The following is a 24,467-nucleotide window of genomic DNA, read 5'->3' as shown; positions in this document are numbered from 1 at the left end:
TTCTGCCCATGCATCTCTTGCACAATCACGTCATGTCTTATTTTTGAGAATGGCTGTCCCTGCTTCCCTTGGAACAGCCTTGGTGCAAGGCTTCAACATGCTGACCTATATCGTCACGCCTGGGCCCTATTGAGGAATTCTGTTGCTTTTACATGAGATTTGGAATCTCTGTGTTACCTTACTTTCTTATGCAGAGGCTGCCTTTGTTTAGCCTTGTCTGTACCAAAATCACTCCCATCCCAGCTGTGTTACTGGCTGTGAACCACGAGGGTCATATCCTGAAAACGGAATGAAAAAGAATCTACACCAGCATATTGGAAATGACAGTCAGAGATTTTAAGTAGTATTTTTATTGTTGTTTTATTTGTGCCATTATACAAACTGTATCAAGGAGGCTGGAGGAGATTCAGGCATAGGAGGCACAAATTATCCCATCTTACTGGAAAGGCTCTGGTACTCAGGAAGGATTTGGAGGTTTTAGCTTGTAAGCATTGAAGAAAGATGCCACTTGATCAGGAAGCTCTGCCAGGACACTCTGAGCAAGAGCCGTACTGTTACCCTGTGAGGACAAATGTGACATGAATGAGAACTAATCAGTGAAATCAAGAAAAGCCAGTTAGCACTAGGTCAAAAAATATTTGGTTACAAAATAAACTCAATATTCCAGCTGTAGTACAGCAGGATTAAAGTGATGGGCTGCTGCTTACATAAAACTGTCTGAAAGGCACAAACTGCACAATGTCTCTGGCGGCAGCTTCCATGGTGGGCGAAAGCAGCAGTTTGTCATCACTGTCAAGAAATTCCATAGCGCTGAAGTCTGCCCCACCAACGCCTACTATAATGATAGACATTGGAAGACGAGAGGCTTCCACAATCGCAAAGCGTGTCTGGTCCATGTCTGTGATGACACCATCTGTGAGGATGAGCAGCACAAAGTATTGCTGCACAAGGACAGAAAAAAACGGATCAGACGCTGATAAATTAAAGATTCTGATTACACTCACTGACAAAAAAGAGAAGCAGCCAGACAATTTTGAAAATAAAGTAAAACTACAGTGGTTGAAAGATTACATGACTATTCCAGTGATTAAAATATAAATTCATAAATGAAGTTGGCAGTACAGATCAACATTGGACCAGAGCTGAACTCCAATCAGGGGTTCGACCAGCCAACCGACTGACTGATTGTCTGTCTGTTCTTCTGTCCATCTGTCCATCCATCCATCCATTAACTGCCACTTGTTCCAAAGTTGGGTTGTGGGGGCAGCAGACATCCCAGACATCTCTCTCCACAGCCACCTCTCCCAGCTCTTTTGGAAGGATTCCAAGATGTTCCCAGTGTGAGGTTATATAAAATGATATATAAAAGTTATATAAAATGTAAGACCATGAAGTTTCTTTTTACCAGAGTTCAGAGCCCAGAAACAATGTAAAGGATAATAGCAGGTCATAGAGAACACATGATGAGATGATGTCATGTAATCCAAGAAGCGGCTCTCCACGAGGAGAATGGAAAAACACTGACATGGAAAAATACCAGATGGGACTGATGTTTTGCTTTTCGAGTAACAAAAGTACATCGAACAAGAAGTTAGATTGAGACGTAGGCTGAGTGCTCTGAACTTCGGTAAGGGTCTCTTTCTCACGTCTCCCTTTCAGCGCTGAAAGTGAATAAATGTGTTTTGATTTTAAGATGCACTCTAGGCTGTTTTTTGACTCTCTTCCTCCGTGCATCTTCCTAAACCCGTGTGAGGACGGAGAGCAGGTGTTTCAGTATTTTGGGCGTTTTTATCTGTCCTTATCATCAGGGAAGAGACATATGCCCCTTTTCCATTAGTGCCTCTACAGCACGGTACGGGACGGCACAGGACGGTTCCACGCCTTTTCCATTATCCAGGCTTCATGGAACCGTCCCCCTTTTTAGTACCAACTCCGTTGAGGTTCCAAGCGTACTGTACTGGCCTGAAAATGCGTACTGTCAGTCACTGATTGGTTAGGGGGTGGAGTCACTGGTGGTGTCCGAGCTACCCTCACAACAACAACTCGAGGCACCATCTTTTCTTTACGATCGTTGGAGCGACATTCCTGAACTGATTAGAATGGCAGTACAAAGTACACCGTGGTCCAATTCTGAGGTGCAGGAGTTTTTGTGCTTGGTGGAAGAGGACAAAATTCAGAGCGAGCTAGATGGGTCGACTCGCAATGAAAAAATTTTCAAAGAGGTGTCGGAGCTGATGGCTGATCGTGGCTACCAGAGAACACCAAAGCAGTGTAGAGATAAATTTAAAAAACTAAAGTGCGATTACCACACGATAAAGGACTGCAATGGAAGGAGTGGTTCAAACCGCAAAACATGGAAGTGGTTTGACCAGATGGACGCCATTTATGAACATCGGCCATCTAACAATGGGAGGGAGAGTGGCTTGGATATGACCTCTTCACTGCTGGAATCCATGATGGGGAGTGTTTTTTAACTATAATATATTTCATATTAAAGTTACTTATCCTATCGGTGGTGAGTGTACTTTGAAAAAATAAACAAAATTAACGCTGATGCCATTGCCCCCGGATGCAGTTGGACAGCTAAGTACTAGCATCGATGCTAACTGTGAACTGTTCGTGTGTACTACTTTGGTCTGCAACTACATATCTTAATGTAGGTTTTCTGAAGTTTTGTGTTTCTTTTGTTTTAGAACTTGTGCCAACATCAAACGATAACCCTCCATGCCCCCTGGATCATTCCTCCGCTCTGTTGGCGGCATCTATGCTGTTGCCACCTAGTAGCACCACGCAGAGCAGCACAACACAGCAGCCTGCTGTACTTGGTAAGAAGCAATCATGCAGCCGTATTGATACCTGAACTGCCTTGATATTGAACATTAACATTTTTTAAAATTTCTGTTGCACAAAGTTTAACACCTGTATTCACCTGTTTAATAACAGCACACTTGTTGATTTTGCTTACAATAAAGCCTTTTCCTCAGTTGCAACACCTTTCTTTGTTTTAAGCCTTTTTTCACACTACAGTCTCTAGACTTGGTTTTTGTTGACCACTTGCCACTTCTTTCCTGTCTAGGCAAGAGAAAGCGCAGCACAACTAAGGAGCAGTCATTTGTTGCAGCAGTGCAGGCAGAAGACGAGAAGACGAGGGCACAGCGGGACCAACACGTCCATCTTGTGCTGGATGAAGCACGGGAAGGAAGAGAACAAGAGGCGGCCTTGAGGAGGGAGGAGATGCAACACAACACTGCCTTTAATCAAGCGTTCGTTGGGGTGTTGGGGGACATTGCACGTGCTCTGACCCACAGGCATTCTTGATTTTTGATGATTTTCTAAACATTTCTACTGTTACATCTTTTTTTTTTTAAAATAAAAATGTTTTCGGAAGTCCTTGCATCATCATTTGTTTTGTTAAGAGTGTACAGTGATCTGTGAAATTTCCATTTGCACTTCAGCTTTAATGATTCTTAACTCTCCTGTTATGTTGCAGGTCAAATTCACCCATTTCAAAATTCAAAAATCTAACAAAATAGTCCCAAGTACTTTTTATGTATGAAGCCTCTTCTGCTTGGCTTGGCTTAACATAAAATGAAAATGGTTCATTTTAGATATTTGCATCCCCCACCTGCATTTATATTTTACATAGATACTGTTCAGGTCAAGTTGATCCGGCAGTCAAAGTTAAGAGTAAAAAGGGTAAAAAATTTCTTATTTTGTTCATTTATGATTCAAAAACATTGATTGATAGGTGTCTCAAGTTCATTTATTTCAAGTATAAACGGATTTATTTTGTTAATAAAAACAAAATAAATACATTGAAATAAAAAAAGAAAAATACATGCTTTGAACAAAAAGGAAGCAGAGTAAAGAAATTAATTAATGGCAGTGAACAGATTTGAAATTAACTGTTACTGTTAACGAGGTACTCCATAAGAGCATCTCTGACACGTCTGCCCTCATCCAAATCGCGTGGCACTCCCTGCCCTGGCTGCAGTGGAGCTGCTTCTGCATCCGGTAGGTCCAACGAGGTCTCAAATGACTCACCATGATTTTCACAAAGGTTATGCAGAGCAGAGCAGGTCAGCACCATAGACTTGACAAGTTCAACGTTGCAGTCATTCCTTTTCAGAAGGCAATGCCATCTACCCTTCAGCCTTCCAAAAGCATTTTCAACCACAACCCGTGCACTACACATTTTTTTGTTGAAGAACTGCGGTTCTGAAGTTAGTCTTCCAGTGTCGGGAAATGGTTTTAAGAGCCAGTCAAGCAAGGGACATGCAGAGTCGCCCAGGATGTAATAATCTGTAGCCACTGTGCCAATGTTCCTGATGTGAGGTGGGAATAGGTTTCCGCGGGTGGCTAGCTCTGACAGAGCGGACAGTCTGAAAACCCTGGCATCATGCGAGTTCCCTGACAATCCAGCAAACAAATTCCAGAAGATTCCCTTTCCATTCACAACAGCCTGAAGGATAATGGAATGCCAACCTTTTCTATAAAAATAGTCTGTGTGGTAGTACTGTGGTGCTATGATGGGTATGTGGCAGCCTCACTGCTCGCAGCCTTCTCCTGTATTCTTCTCTTTGGCGTCTTGCCAGAAGCCACAGACTGAGCAAAACATTTAATAACACGACCATGTCCTCCATTGTTGCGTTTGCGATCTTCTTCTTCTACTACTTGTACATCTTCTGCTACGTTTAATGGTGGCTGACAAAAAGCTTACTGCCACCAGCTGGCAAAGGTGCAAAACGACAATTTCCGGACTCGGGGACCGCCCAGAACCCGCCCACTAGAACTGTACAGAAGTGTAATGGAAAGCCATCCGAACCGTACCAAACCGTCCGTTACCGTGCCGTACCGTCCTGTTCAGGCACTAGTGGAAAAGGGGCAATAGTCTCTCCAGCATGTCCTGAGTTTTCCCTGCGGTCTCCTCCAAGTTCCTAAAGAGGTGCTCAAAAGGCATCTTCACCAAATGCCCAAACCACCTCAACTGGCTCTCAATATGGAGGAACAGCAGCTCTTTGGCAAGTAGTTCCTGTAAAGTATGGTTTGTGCTCATCTCTCATTTCTGTTAAACTCATTACAGCTTTATAACGTGTTTTATTCAAAGGGACCTCACAAAGGTGTAAACATTTAAAGCTTGTATAAATACTAAATGGTAATTCAGTTCAAAATATAATCAAACCTTGATACTTTGATTGCAAAAAAATGAGGTTACGCTTAGTCATTGATGAAATATAAACAAACTTTGATATTGTTAAAATGATTTGATTGCTAAAATGAGGTTATGCTTAGCTTAAGATAAAATAATCACAAAAAACAGTTGTGTCTGTGGGGTGAGGGAAGCCGAAGACTCCAGGACATCATGACAGGCGAGTGAGATTAGTTAGTCGTCCTTGAGATGCAAAAACAAGCTGCTGCAGCTGTTTGTCTGCAAAAAACCCTGGTCTTGGGCGTGGTTCATAGTATAAAAAGGAGGTGAAAGGGGAATCACCTCAGACACAACAGGGAACGTGTTGCTGTTGCTTCTTGTTGGTGAGCTGTTGTCTCCATTCAGCTGAATGTTTGAATAAATGTATGATTGGTAAATTAAACCTCTGGTCTGGACTCGTTTTGTGTGTCCGTCTTTTCTGCAACATTAAAAGATCCAGTGAGAGAAACTAAGTGGTCAGGTGAGATTCCTCTGAAAGAGTGGATACTGAAAATTGGTTTTCTCAACACTCCCGATTAAATGAACTTCTCACCTTAACTACCGTGGCAACTTCAGCCTTGTTATGGAAGGACCCACCCAAAAGTCACTAGACTCAGCTTCTTCCATGGAAGAAGTGAAGGTGGGATTGAGAAGGTCCTTGAAGTATTCCTTCCACCTGACATCACTGGTTGAGGTCAACAGCATCCTACCTCCACTATACAGTGTTGGTAAAGAGCTGCATACCCCTAATAGTTTGCCAGAATCTTCTTGGAGTCAACAAAGAACTTCTATCCAAGGCCTCATTGAACTCCTCCCACACCTGAGCCTTTGCCTCAGCAACAGCCACCGCTGCAATTTGCTTGGCCAGCAGATACCCCTTAGCTGCCTTTGGAGTTCAATCAGCTTACAATGCTTGATAGGACTCCTTCTTCAGCTTGACGGCCTCCTTCACCCTGGGTGTCTATCCCCGGATGACCCCCACGAGAGGCACCAACAACCTTGCGGCCAAAGCTCAGGGCAGCCACCTCGGCAATGGAGGCATGTGGAAATGTAGTGTGTGTGTAAATAATAGGAATGAGCTGCACAGCATTATAAAGGCAGAATGCAATGCATTATGACCTATTTCCACCTATGTAGAGTACAACTTCTGTACACTACATTTACTGAACTACATGACAAGTTTCTAAGGCACTATCTAGTGGATAAAAATTAGTTAAATTTTGAACAGCACTACAAAATGGATGACTTACTGCATAGGACACTATATTGTGAATAAGGGAGCAATTTGAAGACAGCTTGTCACTTGACACATGATGTCACTATTTTAAATTTTGTGCTTGTTCTACATGTGCCAGCTCCTTGCAAATCAAATCACTTACATACATCTCCATCACTGGTCACATGTGAACCAAATTATGTCCAAATTGGACCATTCCTTCTGGGTGCTTAACTTTGTTTTATCAGTGGGTGTAATATTTTACGTCACACAGACATCAACATGAAAAGACAGGACATTTTAAAGCATTAAAATACGGGGTACTGTTGTTGCTTACTGCAGCCATATGCTGGTGGAGAGCTTGCTTGGCAAAACAGGCCACATGGTTGATAATTGGAGCAAAGTTGGTGGGACCCCAGAGCTTCACCTGTGGCAGACACTGCTGGTAGGCCCACACCACTCCTTCTATGCCTGAAACCCACACACATCCAACAAGGTAGCACCAATGACTCAACTTACGATGGTTAAATATAAACTCAAAATCAGACTGAACCTACCTGAAGAGAATGGATTTGTTGGATTGAAGTTGATGGGAAACTCATGGGAAACCTGTCAGCAGGAGTTGGAAAATAACTAAAAGCTACAAAATATAACTGATTTGAAAGATCTTTTGAAGATAGTGTAAAGGTTGAACTGTTTGAGTCATGCAAAATACATATTAATTTCCTAAAATAAATATTTTTAAAAATAAAACAAGACTTCCGGTTGTGTAATGTAGAGTGAGGACGCAAGCGAGAGGGCTCCCGGCTAATCTTACATCATCTCCTTATTTCATCGACCCTTGCTTCTCATTTTCAACTTAAGTGTCAGCATCAGGTTGTGTTTGGATTATTCTGCCCAAAATGAGCAGCTCTAAGAACTCTAAATCAGCCACAGGGGCTCAAACTCCGGCCACACGTGCAGCGGGGAAGCTAGCATCATTCGCAGCTAGCTGCCCTTCGACTCATGATACACCTGTTGAGCCCCCCGCAGCCGCTGGAGCTATAATGGATCAACTGTCGGCAGAGTTTGCTAAACAGAGGACATCACTCAAAGAAGATGTGTCCCTCCTTATTAAGGACGCAATCAAACCTTTACAAACTTCACTGGACGCACTTCAGTCAACGGTGAACTCTTTTCAGAGCCGTCTTTCCTCCGTGGAGTCCATCGCCGGCGATAACTTTGAGCGGCTGACAGCTGCAGAATCCAACATCAAAACGCTTCAAGCCCAGAACAAGACACTCTTGGACCGGCTCGACGACACCGAAAACCGATCAAGAAGGAATAACCTCCGGATCCTGAATATCCCAGAAGGCAGCGAACACGGTAAAGATCCATTAAAGTTCATTTCGGAGCTGCTAACGGAGGCGTTCGGTCCGGAGGTTTTCTCTACACCACCCGACTTGGAGAGAGCTCACCGGACCCCGACTCTCAGATCCAGCCAGAGGTCTTCACCACGTACGTTCCTGGTTTGTTTCACCAAGTTCCAGCAGAAGGAGGCGGCACTGCGATGGGCCAGGAGTCATGACATCAAGTACCGAGGTGCCGCTCTGAGAGTTTACCAGGACATGAGCACAACACTCGCCAAAAAGAGAGCTGCGTTCAACAGCGTGAAGCAAGCTCTGTACCAGAAGAACGTCAAGTTTCACATGCTGTACCCGGTCCGGCTGCGCGTGGCACAAGGAGACGAGACGTTTACATTCGACTCACCGGAGGATGCGCAAAAGTTTTTCGACCGGCAGTTCGGCCAGGGGTAGAGGTACGCTTTGTATGGGTCTGGGGACCGGTGCCCATGCATGAGAGGCGCAGGCCTTTGCCAACTGGTGACTCTCAGAATGTAGGTATTGTTATATGCTGATGTCTCTGCCGGGCTAATTTACATTATAATGTATAATATTATTTGTTTTAATTTTACAAATGACATTTACTTGTTATGTTTACTGGGTTCTCTTCACTATCTTAAGGGTTGTAGGAGTTAATAATTTTTATATTACTGGGAGCCTTCTAAAGGAGAAGGGAAAAGGAACTGTTCTTCCGGAGGTTTTCGTGGACAATATTTAGCCTGCAGCTTACCTCAGAGAGAGGGATAAGTATAGGCATTGTTTCAGTTTTTTTATGTTTATGTTGGGGTTTTGGGTTATGAGAAGGGACACCATCAGACTTATGCAACCCATGTTTTCACTTCAGGAAAACAGTGAAGTTATGTGCTTTGTTACATTTACTCTGCGATTTTGTGTTGTTAAATGGAAAAGAAACGAAAGGAATGCACCAAACTAAGCCCCTCACATTATTATTAAACTTCTTATTTTATTTTTTTATACCTCAGGTAAAAATGGAAAACAATAATATAGAGAGAACTGCTGTGAGGTTTGTTAGTTGGAACGTTAAAGGCTTAAACGGACCAGTAAAGAGAGCCAGAATTTTCAACCATCTAAAATATTTAAAATGTGATATTGCATTTCTCCAGGAAACCCACCTACGGGTAAAGGATCAAGTCAGACTTAAAAAAGGATGGGTGGGCCACATGTTTCACTCTAATTTTAATTCTAGAACATGTGGTACTGCCATTTTGATACATAAAAAAAATCCAATTCAATCCAACAACAATAACTTCTGACCCACTAGGTCGATATGTAATGGTTTCAGGTTTTCTGTGCTGCAGACCTACCATTATGATTAATATCTACGCCCCAAATTGGGACGATGAGAAATTTATTGAAAAAATTATCTTATCAATCCCAGACTTGAACTCACAACAATTAATTTTCGGAGGTGATCTAAACTGTGTAATTAACCCTATAATGGATCGTTCCAATCCCAAATCCACAAATATTTAAAAAATGGCTAGATTACTGTCAGATTTTATGGACCGTACAGGGGGTGTTGACCCCTGGCGATATTTATTCCCTCAGAGCAAAGCTTTCTCCTTCTTTTCCCCAGTTCATCATTCATATAGCAGAATAGACTACTTCTTTATTGATAGATCTCTCCTTCCCTTTGTTACAAAGGCGGAATATTCATCTATAACCGAATCAGACCATGCCCCTGTGCTAATGGATATCGCATTTCCTTTTTACCAAACAGAACGCCCCACTTGGAAATTGGACCGAAGTTTGCTATCTGATAAAACATTTTGTGAGACGATTTCCCAAAAACTTGACGATTTTATAAAATTCAACAAAACGGAGGGTGTTTCCCCCTCCCTCCTTTGGGAAACACTAAAGGTAGTGATCAGGGGTGAGATTATATCATACTCTGCTAGAAGGGGAAAGATGAACAAAACTAAACAAGAGGAATTGTTACAATCCATAAAAGTGGTAGATGATTTGTATTCTACTTCTCCCTCCCCTGAACTATATAAAAAGAAACTGGATCTTCAAATGCAGTACAATCTCTTTGCTACTGAGAAGGTGGAACATTTACTCTTAAAATCACGAGGACACGTCTATGAACATGGTGAAAAGGCAGGAGTCTCCTAGCACAGCAGCTCAAGGGCCGCTCGGTTGCCCAACAAATCCCAGAAATAAAAAATCCTGACAGTGAGCCAACTATTGTTCCACAAGAAATAAATGAAGTGTTTACCTCGTTCTACTCAAATTTATATAAATCAGAAACAATACCTGACAGTAATGGTATGGAACACTTTTTTAACAATATAAAGACTCCGCTATTAAAGGAAACGCATAAGACTGTAACTGAACTACCACTAAATCAGACTGAAATCACCAAAGCAATAAAGGCAATGCAAAATGGCAAAACGTCAGGCCCTGACGGATATCCAATAGAATTATTTAAAAAATTTGCAGATAAATTATCCAAAATTTTACTCGATATGTTCAATGACTCCCTAGCACGTGGGTCACTTCCACGAACATTGACTGAAGCATTAATAATTCTCCTCTTAAAACCGGGTAAAGATAACACAGAATGCAGCTCTTATCGACCCATTTCCCTGTTGAATAGTGATGCAAAAATATTAGCCAAAGTCCTTGCTTTATGGTTGGAAACCACTATGCATGAAGTAATCTCTGTGGACCAAACAGGTTTCATCTTGGGACGTCACTCTTTCTCAAACGTGCGTAGACTTTTGAATATTATTCATTCTCCTGCATCCACGGCGGTACCCGAGGTGGTTGTTTCCCTGGATGCAGAGAAGGCCTTTGATAGGGTAGAATGGAGATATCTATTTTTTTGTTTGAAGAAATTTGGATATGGCCCAAATTTCATTTCATGGATCAGACTTTTGTATGCCACGCCCAGGGCTTCCATAATTACAAATGGTAAACAGTCGCAATATTTTCAATTATCAAGGGGAACTCGACAGGGATGCCCTATCAGCCCACTGCTTTTCGCCTTGGCAATAGAACCCTTATCTATTACACTTAAATCATTGACAGCGATAAATGGAATCCATAGGGGGACGGAGGAGCACAGAGTGTCCTTGTATGCAGATGATTTGTTATTGTACCTATCCGACCCTATCTCAAGTGTGCCCCATATTATCCATGTTCTAAAAGGTTTTGGTACTTTCTCTGGGTATAAACTTAATCTTAGCAAAAGCGAATGCTACCCTGTGAACGACTTGGCCCTTCAAATACAGGATAATGTCCTGCCATTTAAATGGTCTAGGAATGGCTTTAAGTATCTGGGTATTAATATTACAAGGGACATGCAGAAACTTTACCAGGAACATTTCTATCCATTGTTTGAAAAAGTTAAATTAGATCTGAAGAGATGGAAATTAATTCACCTATCCTTAGCAGGAAAAGTGAATTGTATAAAAATGAATGTGCTCCCCAGATTTATTTATCTGTTTCAGTGTATTCCACTTTATGTCCCCAAATCTTTCTTTAAATCAATTGATAAAGCATTCACGTCATTTATATGGGATGGTAAAAAACCAAGAATAAGATTGGAATTACTACAGAGACCCAAATTAAAGGGTGGCTTGGATCTCCCAAATATTTGTCACTACTACTGGGCTGCGAATATTCAAAAAATTATTTATTGGCTCCACTCTTCAGATACAAAATGGTACCACCTGGAGGCTGCATCTTGCCTCTCATCATCTCTTGAGGCCTTGGTCTCCTCTGGCCTCCCCCTCTCCCCCTCTGAATTCACCAACAACCCAATTGTCATTGACACGCTCAAGATTTGGTCCCAGTTCAGACAGACTTTTGGATTTAACGGGTTTCTTTACACTAGCCCTATTCTTAATAATCACCTCTTCCTCCCAGGTAAACTAGACTCTGGATTTATTGCTTGGCAAAGACGAGGGATATATACATTCAAGGATATGTACATAAATGGTATATTTGCAAGTTTCGAAAACTTATCACTGAAGTTTAATCTTCCTCGGTCTGACTTGTTTCGTTACTTTCAAATCCAACACTTTCTCAGGAGTCACGACCCCAAATTTCCAAACATATCTATGTCTTCTCTAGATGATTTGTTAAATACCTCTCCAAACTCAAAAAAGAAAAAAATTTTTTCAAGAGTAAATGAGTTTATAACTTCCATGAAAAATGTATCACTTACTAGGATTAGGGCTGAATGGGAAATTGAGTTGGGGGAGGAGTTGGAGGAGAATTGCTGGAACAATGCTTTACAAAGAGTAAACAATAGTACTTTTTGTGCAAAACTTAACATAATACAATTTAAGGTTCTACATCGCAGTCATTATTCTAAAGCAAGATTGGCAAAAATTTTCCCCAACATAGATGCAGGCTGTGACAGGTGCCGTAATACACCAGCAAATCTAACCCATATGTTTTGGACATGCCCATCCCTCCATACCTATTGGGTGATGATCTTTAAAACACTGTCAGAGTGGTTAAGTGTTAATCTACAACCCAATGCTGCGATGGCTATATTTGGTGTATGTGATAGGAATTACCTCACAATTAAGAAAAGTCACACACACATCATTGCGTTCACTACGTTGCTTGCACATAGAAGGATATTATTACATTGGAAATCCAAAGAGCCACCTAAAGTTGGTCTTTGGCTAGGTGATTTGATGCAGTTTATGCAACTAGAAAAGATTAGACATACACTAAGAGGATCTAGGGATAAATTCTTTTCTATCTGGAATCCGGTGCTGGCGTACCTAGACGAACTCAAAGTCATGCCTCCTTAATCTCATCAAGCAGGGTTCCTATTTACTTATTATTTATTTATTTTTTTTTTACTTACTATTTTATTTTATTCTTTTTCCTAACTGAGGTTGCTTATGTAAAATGTTTTGTATAGTGTGTGGCTTTAATAGTAGTGCAAGGTTTAATGACTTTTCTGTTTCTTCGGTTGGGTGTCCCTGATGTTGATGGTTTGTGGGGTGGGTCATGGGAAGGGGGTTGAGTGTGTGTTCGATTTATATAAATGGAAAAAAAAATATGAGCAGTATTCTAATGATACTTCTTTCTCATGTATCTGTTATATATTAGTGCTCAATAAAAAGATTTATATAAAAAAAAAAATAATAAAAAATGATAAGCATTAGACTTTAAAAAGGTTATAACTATAAAACTTGAATTGTGTGTTAAAGAACCCTAAATAAAGTTATGGCTTTGTTTCTTCACATTGGCATGGACTAATGTCCAAATCAATTTGTGGTTTTAAACTGAGAGCTTTCGTTCATTCATCCTTCATTTAAAATTTTGAGATTACAGTGCAACAACATGAGAACAATGGTAGGTATACCTGATAGGATGGAGGAACTCTAGCTCCAAAACCAAACACAGGAAACATCTTGGTACTACACAGAGAGAAAAAAACAAGGAAATATGTTTGAATATACAGGAAGATCTTTAGCCAGAGAAAACAAAATAAGTTTCAACCCAAATTCCCGTAGAATAGTGGTAATGTAAACATTTCTCAGGTGAAGCTAGAAATTTTTTGTTGCATTGCATAAAACCTCTGTGATTCAAGTTTTTTTTTTAAATTTTGAAAAAATGCTTTTCAAAATGTCTTCACAGATCCAATTTACTTCTCCAGGAGTTAATGAGTCCAAATTAATGAAAACAGTTACCAGTAAAGGTAATAGACTCTCAGGAACAAGACTCCAACTATTCCTTGGTTATACTTCAACCAATTAGTTTTAGTGTCTGACCAAACATTTACCTGTTATAGTCTTGAATGACATTACCCACAGCCCATATGGCCTGCAGGTATTCATTACTGCCTACGGGGTTGATGTAGTGGAGGGACTGAGGAGACGAGGGATCCCCGTTAGAGCCTGTGAAGTCAATGGCAATCTGAGACAAAGCACAGAGGTGATACAGGTCAACAAAAAAAGTAGTCAAATACAGAATTACCAACTGGCAGCTTTGTTTTGGGCAAATCAAAACTCACCGTAAAATTTATTTGACACCCTCCCATTATATAATCCAGGAAGCTGTATTCCTTTTCCACCTGAAAAGAGAATTCACATGAACTGTGTCAGTACCTACCCGTATATTAATGGGTATGAGAAGAAGCTGCCTGCCGTGGGCCTCCTTGTTTTATGCTTTGGTCCTACGTTGTACCTTCTTTGGTAGCCACCCTGATATTGATGATTAAATTTACTGGAGTGTTATTATTATCATTATTATTTGTTCATTTATTTTTAATACTGTCAGTCATTTGGGGATAGCTGACTGTTTGCCAAATTCTTATCCCTGACTCCTAACCTCTGACACCTAGCACATAATCTTAACTTAACCCTAGAAAAGGACAGAAATAGATGGGTACGCACATAGGTATGAAACAGTAACCACTCAGTACATAACATGGATTCAAAGTGGCAAAGATACAAATTAAGCAGGACCTGGTATTATTAGTAACATAATTCTACAAGAGTTGTTGTGGTAGAGTTTCTTTTACTTCTTACCTGACAATGCCTTATGCAGATGACACCTGAGTTTTTGTAGTTGTTTTTGTCTACCTTTTTTGGGTTAATGCATTCAAACTCTACCTGAAAATGAGAAGAAGAGTTGCATTTATCACTGAATAGTCAAGTTAAATGGAAAGAAGAACAAAACTAAACAAACAAAAGAGGAGGATCTCACAGGGGAGGTGTGTGTTTGCACTGACAGCTCTGCTAGTGTGGCTCTGAAGCTTCCAATAAGAGCATGGGAGCCATTTTCTCGATGGTCATAACAGTCAACCTGAGGATGCAAAACAAGTGTTTTCTATACACCACAAAGATATGTTCAAGGACAGTCAGCTCAAACAAGGACAAGGTGAAATGATTAGGATTGGTAGGATACATGGTTTTTCAAATAATTTGAAACATTTTATGAACGCCTGGCATGCACATGTGTCATCTTACTACAATAAGACTCAAAACTATAAAAAAGTCTAAACTCACGTTCATGTGGTGATGCCAGGAATCATGCATACATACATCCAGCTGGGTGGAAAGGCCTTCCGTTTTTGTGTTTAGTTTGGTAGCATTGTCAGATGAAAAGCATGTGAACTGTTAGTATGTGAGAGAAGAATGGTCAAACAAACCTATAAAAGTTTAGCAAAAATAAAAAGACATCAATCATTTTTAGAGATCAAAGTATTTTTTAGGGTATTTAAGAGAAGAGATTGGTAAAGTTTATCATGATGGATTTTATATGGCTTACTTACAGATTGTTAAAACACATTTGGGCATATCCCCGTATATAACTTCAGATATCAGACAACATGTGAAACGTTACACCACATCTTAATTTAAAACAAAACATAGGAAAAGAATCTATGTGTCTAAAAGTAAGTGTAGTCCATTATTTATTAGCTTGGAGAACTGCATTTAGCAGCAGTAACTTGAAGTGATTGTCTTTTTTATGACCTTATCAGTCTCCCACTCTTAAGTGCAATGTTACTTCAGCTCATTAAGGTTTGCCAAGTGTTAGCATTTGCTTTCCAGATCCTTTGAGGTGAAGTTCTGTAGAAAGTTTATGAACCTGTTGTAGATAACTTTTTGAACAAAATCAATTTAAAAAAAAAAAAAAGACAGTTTAATTTTGACCAGATTGATGAATTAACAGTTAGTCTGAGCGGGGCCAAGAACAAAGTGGTAAGATAAACAGGTAAGATATTAACTGTTCAAAGCCTTTCTACAGAACACCAGTTCAAAAGATTTAAACGATTCTTCTCACAACAGCATTTCGATCAGTACTGTAAGCAGCCCATAGGAACATTGTAAAATGGGATTTAAAATATACCTTTATTGGTTTTTCCACATCACCATTAAAGAGAGATCGCAGTGAGATGCGGAAGGGTCTCCAGACCGGGTTCAGGTTCTTGTGCACGACCTGCATGACCAGAAATAAATAAAGCAAGAGTCATCAATAATCATAAACCTGCAGATAAATGACTTGTTGAATGCCTAAGTGCACCTCTGTTCTGTGAGCCAGCTGCCATCCACTTCCTGTTTGCTTGAAGAACTCCAGGAAAGGATCAGACCACCACAAAAACTGAACAAATATACCCGTTTTGTTATTGCCGCAGAGTACAGTTTGTAATTCAGATCAAAGGCAGCACAAGTCAAATTCAAACTCAAAGAGATTGTCGGTACCTTCTTGTCAAGGCTGCGGGCTGACACTTCAAAGTTCACCACTTGTGTGTCTGTTATTTCTTCAGCACAGATCTGTAAAAAAGAAATACACAACATCAGAGCATATTCATTTTTATTCTGGCCACATAACGCAAAGAAGCATTGCATGGAGTCTATGTATTGTGCATAAAAAAAGGGATCAGTTTTATCTGCTCTAAGCAGCGTCTACCTGTCTAACCCAGAAAGTCTTAAAAACGAGTGAAAGGACCACTCACAGTGATGGTCCCATGGCCTGCAGGCCTGTTGTCCTTCAGCAACAATGGTTGAGTCATCTGCCTGTTTGAGACAATCTGGATACAAATAAAGTTGCAAGTAAAAGATAAACTCTTGTTTGAAGTTTTACCTCCAGTACAAATGTAAAAACTGACGCTCACCTGACCCAGAGTACATTTAAACTCTCCCAGAAAGTCATGTTTATTCAGGTCATAGCTGTCATTGTCAATGTCATACACGGAAAACTTTAGCCTTTGCACCGTCTCAAAGTAGTAGTCAATAACAAACTTCTTGGCAAACTTTGGATTCAAGCAGTTAAGGATCATCTCTGTGCGGCCAAGCTAAACAACAAAAAACACAAAAGAAGAACTTCAGTTTGGAATTAGTCACATATTTGAGGTTAAACCAGTAATTAAATGCAGAACAAAAGCTTTACTGGTTAAAATAACTAAACTGGTGCGAAAGAACACCCTCCACTACGGCCCAATACAGACCTCATACCAGTGAGAATTCAAAGTGTTGATGTATAAGACACACACAGGGTCAGACTTGGACAGGACGTCCTTGTCCATCAGGTTTTGGCACAGGACGGTCAGCTCCACCTTGGTGGCCAGATGGTGGGCCTGGGGAGCTGAGGCCCCTCCTGAGGCCATTTCAGTCTGATGAATGAAAAAATTTAATTCATAAATTATGTTTAAGTAGATTAACTAAAAATGTCAGGGCATTACAACAATATTAAGGGTGCCATCACATATAAGCAATAAAGCACTGTTTTTACCATTAATCTCCTGTTACTGTAACAGTTTTTGATTTCCTACTCCTTGCACAACTTAAAAAAAACCTATTAAAAGCCTCTAATCATGCAGCTTGAATGAAAACAGTGCACTCTAACCTTTAGACAAAATTTGTAAAAACTGTAAAAAAGATGTTCATATCCACATCAGTGGGGATTTGGCAGAACGAGAGCAAACCCAGCCCTCTTTGGACCTCTGTCACTCACAAGTACAAACATCATTTAACATCAAAACGTGTCACAGAAAGTTGGACTTTACATGATTGAAGTGGTGTTTTTATCTCTGCGGTAGTTTTTATACAGTCACGGTTCAAACTCTGTGATTTTTGGAAAAGCAAAACTTTCCAAACATTTTCTGAATTCCATAGGCGTTGCAGTTCTCTTAACTTAATTATCTTTAGGTAAAGAGAGGAATAAAGTGGGTTTGCACATAAATCCTAAAAAAGTTCTCAAGGACAAAACACAGATTGACAAACTGTCTTAGCTCCCGTGTCCAGCACGTATTGGTCTGTCAGTGACAGACGAGGTGGTAGCGGAGCTTCCATGATTGGTCAGGCCTGAAGGTGCTCACTCAGTTTTCAGAGAACCAGGGTTACCCCAGTAACCAAAAGACTTTATTACTACATTTAACTTAATATTTGCTTATAAAGTAAACAAAGTCAACAAATATAGTATATAGTGTATATATATATAGCAGGGGTCGGGAACCTTTTTGACTCAGAGAGCCATGAAAGCAAATTATTTAGAAATTTATTTCTGTGAGAGCCATATATATTTTAAGACCGAATTCAACTAAATGTGAGAATAATAAGCCTCTGAATTTATTCTTTTAAATAATGTTGTTATAATACTCACCATTAATGCGACTTCTGGTGCTGCATGGATTTGCTGATGGCTTTGTAGTCTGGTTGGTACTTGGTGAGGTTAAGCTTCATGCAGGCATTGAGGCTTTCATCCGTTAAACGTGATCGTAGGTTGGACTTGATGTTTTTAAGATGTGAAAATGACTGCTCACATGAATACGTGGATCCAAACATGGTCAATACAGCAATACTCACACGCTTCAGTGTGTCGTATGTGACAGGAAGCGCGTTCCAAGTTTGGATAATCAGCTGGTCTTCGGGTTGAAGTTTTTTCATTTCTGTCCACATGTGCTTGCTCGCCAACTCCGCTTTCTGTCGTGCGATTCTTTCCAAATCTTCATTCAGTGACTTGAACTTATTCACCCACATGTCTGAGGCCTTCAGGTCAGCCACTTCTGCTTCAAAATCTCTGACGGAGACGGCAGGAATGTAACTCAGGTCGTCTGCGTTCAGTGAACACTCGTTTGGATGGGTGATGAACTTAAAAAGACGAGTGTGCTCACGAAATTCTCCAAAGCGTGCTTTGAACGACTGTAGGAGACTGGATGTGAAGCCAGCTAGCTGTTTGAGATCAAAGTTTTTAGTGGGCTCACTTGCTGTGCATGCATCTTTAAATTGTCTCACTTTTTCAAAATGTAGTAAACGACCTGTTTCAAGATCCATGATAAAGAGCTCCAGCTTGTTTTCAAAAGCAAACACGGCGTGTTGAAGGGATAACACTGTATTTCCAATGCCTTGCATTTTCACGTTGAGCTGGTTCAGATGTTCAGTCATATCCACGAGATAGTAAAACTTGAGGAGCCACTCAGTTTCGGCTAGCTCAGGATGCTCAATGCCTTTCATTTCAAGGAAAGTCCGGATTTCGTTCAGGCAAGCCGCAAAACGGCTGAGCACCTTCCCTCTTGACAACCAACGCACATTGCTGTGCAGAAGCAGACCATGATAGTTATTTCCAACTTCATCCAGCAGTGTTTTAAACTGGCGATCATTTAAGGCTCGGGCAACAATAAAGTTGATCACACGAACGACCAGCGACATCACTTCGCCAAGCTGCCCGTCACACATCTGAGCACAAAGTGCCTCCTGGTGTAGAATGCAATGGAAACTTAGGATGGGTCTACTTTCATGTTCACGGAGAAGCGCCACAAATCCTTTGTTTTTTCCCACCATACACGGAGCACCATCAGTACACACTGAGAGAAGTTTATCCATTGGTAGATTTTTTTCACGAGCAAACTCCATGAAAGACTTGAATAAATCTTCACCTCTTGTGGACCCTTTTATTGGCAGAACAGCAAGACTTTCTTCGCGCAGTGTGTCACCAGCAGCATATCTTGCAATCACACTGAACTGCGACAAATGACTTACGTCTGTTGACTCATCCAAAGCCAGGGAAAAGAACGGCGCTGCATTTATGTCCTTCACTTGCGTTTCCTCCACTTGGGTTGCCATCATGACGGTACGATCATGAACAGTTCTTGCCGACAGAGGCATGTCTTGTATCCGTTTGATTATCTTGTCTTTGTTCGGAAGATCATCAAAAAGTTCATTGGCTACATCCAGCATGAACGTTTTAGCATACTCGCCATCTGTGAATGGTTTTCCGTTCCTCACTATTGCTAAAGATCCAGCAAAACTAGCGGAATTATAGTCACCTTGCCGGGTCCATACGCGGAGATGCTGCTGGGTAGCTTGCACCCTGCTCAGTAGCTCTTGGCACGCTTTCTTTCGGCTGTCTCCCGCAGGGTATTTTGATGCAAAGGTAGCATGTCGTGTGTCAAAGTGCCGCTTCACATTCGACCGTTTCATCGATGCAATTTTGTCATTGCAAATTAGGCACACCGCAGAACCTGCTCTCTCCACAAAGGCGAATTCTTCAGTCCATTCGTCCTGAAATGTACGATACTCATCATCTTTTTTTCTTTTCGCCATCTTCGTCGAAGGGTTAGCTTTGAGCTAATGACCGCTCAGACTGATTCAAAAGGGGGCGTTTACCTGTTTACCCAACAACGGCCAACGTGGGCTATTATCAGCCAATTAAAATAATGGACAATTGCTCCTGCAGCCAACTGCAGCCCTGAACAGGACATGAGCAGTGGAAAATCGATGGATGGATTAAAACAAGTGATAAAATTTTATGCTTTATCTGAAAAGCCGAAATCTGCGAGCCAGATGCAATCATCAAAAGAGCCACACCTGGCTCGCGAGCCATAGGTTCCCGACCCCTGATATATAGTATAGTATATAGTAAACAAAGTCTGTCTTTATCTTTACTGCTAATATAACATTAATTAATGACAATATACAACAACATTTTTAGGGTGTGAAAATATATTATAGTGGTTTAGAACATCTTAGCATTTCTGACAGCTTTTACTCAAATACAGACACATTATTTATTGATAAAATGTCATGTGTTACTGAAACAGTTCAATCTTCCATACAAATATTATGTAAATTAGCTTAATAGATAAATAAAAACTGTGTTTCACAATGACTATTTTTACTGTATTTACTTTGTTTCTTTCATGTTTCATTGTGTTTCTTTAAGGTTTGTCATTTTTTCTTGTTTAGCAACTGCACAATTTATGTGCAAACCCACTTTATTTCTCTCTTTAACTAAAGATATTTATAATATTCACATTTGAAGGTGCCACTGCACACAGACATACAAACATCAGGTTTCTTCTATAAAAGCCAATAGTTTACTTTTGTAGTAATCTAAACTGACAAAAATGCTCATGTTTTAATGTATTAACTGTACAAGAAGTGCAAAGTTTTATTAAAACTGCGAGCAGCATTGGGCAACCCTCGCAGCTCAGCGCCTCTTCGACCTATTGGTGACAGCGGGACCTCCGGTGACCGCCCTCTACGCTCTCACGCATTTCTCACACCATCCACTAGGTGGCGCTATCAGCAAACATCTCAAATCGCCTTCGGTCCGGATAAGTACAAATCCTGTAGCATGCTGTGAAGTCTGACCTTTGTACCTTAAATGGTTTCAGAGTTGGAGCACATGTGCTATTGTGATCTTGAACTTTGACCTTGTGACACTGAACTCCAAAGGGCTAATCCTTGACCCATGGGGACTCTAGTTGTGAAGTTTGACCTTCTTGAGTTACACAGTTTGAGAGTGAAAGCCTTCTTTTGCATGTGACCTTGACCTTTGACCTTGAAATTCATAGGGCTGATCCTTGACCCACGGGGAGTCCAGCTGTGAAGTTTGACCTCCCTACTGTACACGGATGCCGACTTGGAGCATATGGGCTCTTGTGAGCTTGACCTTTGACCTTGTGACCTTGAACTTCAAAGTGCTCTTCCTAGACCCATGAGGGTTCTGGCTGTGAAATTTGACCTTCCTACGGTTTTTGAGTGAGATCATGCACAAATATAGTCTTAATTTTAGCTCCTGTTAGCTATTGCGGCCATCTTGATGTCACAAATTGACCTTGTGAATGTGATGAGTTCTGGTATGTTATGACACACAGAAAGTTTCATTAAGCTGTGACCATGTATGAAGAAGTTATTCCACATTGATGTTTCATGGCAAATGGTCAGATTTTAAAGCTTGGCCACGCCCACATGCTTTGATGTATCAAAAAGCTTTTGATAACTTTTGACCTTCAATGCCTCAAGACTGAGCTCAGTAATTCTGAAGCCTGTATGTCAAAAGCTGTAGGAGGAGTTCGATCAAATACGGAGGATGTCATCGCCCAAAATAGGGTAAAAATCTGAACTTTGATCCAAGATGGACGACTTCATGTGAGGTTTGGACCATGGCTCCAAGAGACTTTTTTTATATGTCCTGATAAGTATCACATGTGAACCGAGTTTCATGCAAAAGCATGGCTTAGGGCTGCTTTTTAAAAGATTTCTAGGGGGCGCTGTGGAGGAATTAGGCCACGCCCACCAAATATGGCACTGCATTTCTGTTGGGGGCTGGACTAGGATTGATCGTAGTGAAATTGGTGCTGGTCGGCTAAAATATGTGGAATTTATAGCCAAACGTAAGGCGACGGCGTTACGTCTGACTTCGCCACGCCACCACTGCCATGCCTTTTAGCGAAAACTCTCAGTGCTTTAATGCAAGTCAGACCAACTTGTTATCTGTCATCTGACACAAGATCATGTTGATTAGGTCAAGTGGGGTCAGAGATGTAGCTTTCCCCCCCAAAAAAGTGACTTCCAGTTCTGATGGGGCGGGGCTTAGATGACGTCAGAGTATGACCACATAGGATCGTCGGGCATGCTACAGGGATGACTCATGTCAAGTTTAGTGCAAGTCAGGCATTGTATATGAAAGTTATAACGTTTTGTTTGCTTCAGCGAGTAGCCAAGTTCGCAGCTTGGCCACGCCCCCTAAACATGCTCAAAAACTCACAATTTTGATAACTTACTGCATACTGACCAAGTTTCAAGCCGCTCTCTAGGAGGAGTTCGTTAAAGTTCGACGTCAACAAAAGTCAAAAACTGCCAAAATTTGCCCTTTGATCTAAAATGGCCGCCTCCCTGTATATTTTAGGGCATACCTCCAAGAGACTTTTTTATCTTCATTTGAGGTGCTCTACCTACATACCGAGTTTCCAGACCTCTACGATTTACGGTTCGTCCTATCTCACGTTAGAGGGCGCTGTGGAGCAGTTTGGCCTTGTCCACTTTCGATTCAATTAAAATCGTGTAATTTAACGGGGGGTCAATTTTCGGTGAATTTTGGTGAGTTTTTGTCCTTCAGCACCAATGGTTGAGTCATCTGCCTGTTTGAAACAATCTGGATACAAATAAAGTTGCAACTAAAAGATAAACTCTTGTTTGAAGTTTTACCTCCAGTACAAATGTATAAACTGAAGCTCTACTGACCCAGAGTACATTTAAACTCTCCCAGAAAGTCATGTTTATTCAGGTCATAGCTGTCATTGTCAATGTCATACACGGAAAACTTTAGCCTCTACACCAGTGGTCCCCAAACTACGGCCCGCGGGCCGGATCCGGCCCACCTCCACATTTGGTCTGGCCCCCTGAGCAATACCAGAGAGCATTTTGATTTTTAAATTTTTTTTTTTTTTTGTATTTGAAAATAAAGTTGGACTTTTGGAATAAAATGTTCCTTAGTTATGAACTGTTTTCATTATAAACTATTAGTTATAATAAAAAATATAACCAATATTTTCATTAGTTGTACAGGCATATAACGTGACATTCTGTTCCGCCCTTCTGCGTTTTGTGCCCCAATCTGGCAACCCCCAGAAAAAATTCTAAACCTGCCAAAGAGAACGGAATAATGGCGAAAAAATTAGGTAAGAGAAAAATTGATTTGGAATGCAGGGCATTTAACCAGCAGTGGACAAACGATTATTTTTTTGTTCAATGCAAAGAAAAGGCTGTTTGTCTCATCTGTAAAGAGGCGGTGTCGGTATTCAAAGAATACAATCTGCGGCGACACCATGAATCCCGTCACAAAGAATATGATAGTTTGCAAGACCAAATGAGAGCTGACAAACTCTCAAAGATAAAAAGTGCACTGTTAGCTCAGCAGGATACACTGGTGCGCCAAGCTCAGCTGAACCAGTCATCTGTTCGGGCCAGCATTCGGGTTGCTCAACTTATAGCACGCAGCGGTAAACCTTTCACTGACGGAGAGTTTGTGAAGAAATGCATGAACGCTGTTGTGGAGGAGATTTGTCCCAAGAAGAAAGATGTATTTAATTCCGTGAGTTTATCAGCGAGTAGTATCACCAGACGCATTGAGGAAATCCGGGGTAATATATATGCCCAGCTGCAGCAGAAGACGAAAGAATTTGGATTTTTTTCATTAGCACTGGGTAAGAGCACGGACGTGCAGGACACCGCGCAGCTGCTCATTTTTATTCGTGGAGTTAGTGCAAACTTTGAGATGTGCGAGGAGCTGGCAGGCCTCCAAAGTCTCAAAGGAACTACGAGGGGGGAGGATATTTTCGGCAAAGTGTACCAAACCATGGAAGAGTTGGAATAATAATAATAATAATAATAATAATAGTAATAATAATAATAATAATTCCACGAAACACGGCCAATGGCCTTTGCAGCGCTGTCACTGCTCGGGCCATAACATAACTTTAATAACATGCTGCGTTGACAGATGCGTGTGCGCGGAAAACCAACCAGAGACATATCTGTTGCTATTAAAGGAAAGTTCACATACACACCTATTTATTTAAGTTTCATTTTTTTACCTGTTTAGCTGTCAAAACCCAGCTGTTGATTTGTGCCTCGGTCGTGTGTAAGTAGTACCGTTTATGTGACAACAGCAGCTGGGGATTACCCCGGGGTGTGACCCAACACAGTCCCCCGAAATTCTGCTGCTCCCTGTTAGCCTAAAGCTATATTAGCCTACATTAAATGTCATACTGTGTGCAGTGTCTGTTACATTCAAAACTGAACAAAGGTTTTGTTGTGGATCTTTTGAGAACATCATTTAAGATGGTGCTGTTGCTCTATTCTTTTATTTCAGTTAGAAAATTCACGGGGAACTCCTCAGAGGCTCGGTTGTTTCACCCCGGAAGCAAAAGCGCGACGAACTTCTAGCATCAGGGGTG

At 41.0% G+C, this 24,467-nt stretch overlaps 1 protein-coding gene across 4 annotated transcripts; it reads right to left on the bottom strand.

Moving 5' to 3' along the window:
• Positions 1-334: 334 nt before the first annotated feature.
• On the bottom strand, positions 335-24,224 carry LOC108248261 (copine-3). Of its 4 annotated transcripts, none has more exons than XM_017436917.3 (17): positions 24,105-24,224; positions 16,734-16,898; positions 16,401-16,580; positions 16,242-16,316; positions 15,988-16,059; positions 15,809-15,886; positions 15,635-15,724; positions 14,791-14,898; positions 14,489-14,587; positions 14,311-14,394; positions 13,794-13,853; positions 13,563-13,696; positions 13,143-13,197; positions 6,962-7,013; positions 6,742-6,875; positions 708-941; positions 335-559 (listed from the first exon to the last, which is right to left on the bottom strand). In XM_017436917.3, the coding sequence occupies exons 2-17, from the start codon at positions 16,890-16,892 to the stop codon at positions 458-460; spliced, it is 1,716 nt and encodes a 571-aa protein (XP_017292406.1). In that variant the 5' UTR covers positions 16,893-16,898; positions 24,105-24,224; the 3' UTR covers positions 335-457. The 4 variants fall into 4 exon arrangements, with proteins under 4 accessions (XP_017292406.1, XP_037829182.1, XP_017292407.1 ...); XM_037973254.1 differs by having other exon boundaries at positions 16,779-16,898; XM_017436918.3 differs by lacking the exon at positions 14,791-14,898.
• Positions 24,225-24,467: the final 243 nt, after the last annotated feature.

Source organism: Kryptolebias marmoratus, linkage group LG21, assembly GCF_001649575.2.
Source record: "Kryptolebias marmoratus isolate JLee-2015 linkage group LG21, ASM164957v2, whole genome shotgun sequence".
NCBI classification, from domain to species: Eukaryota; Metazoa; Chordata; class Actinopteri; order Cyprinodontiformes; family Rivulidae; genus Kryptolebias; species Kryptolebias marmoratus.
Note: the sequence above shows the minus strand (reverse complement) of the source record. Positions and strands in the feature narration are given on the sequence as shown.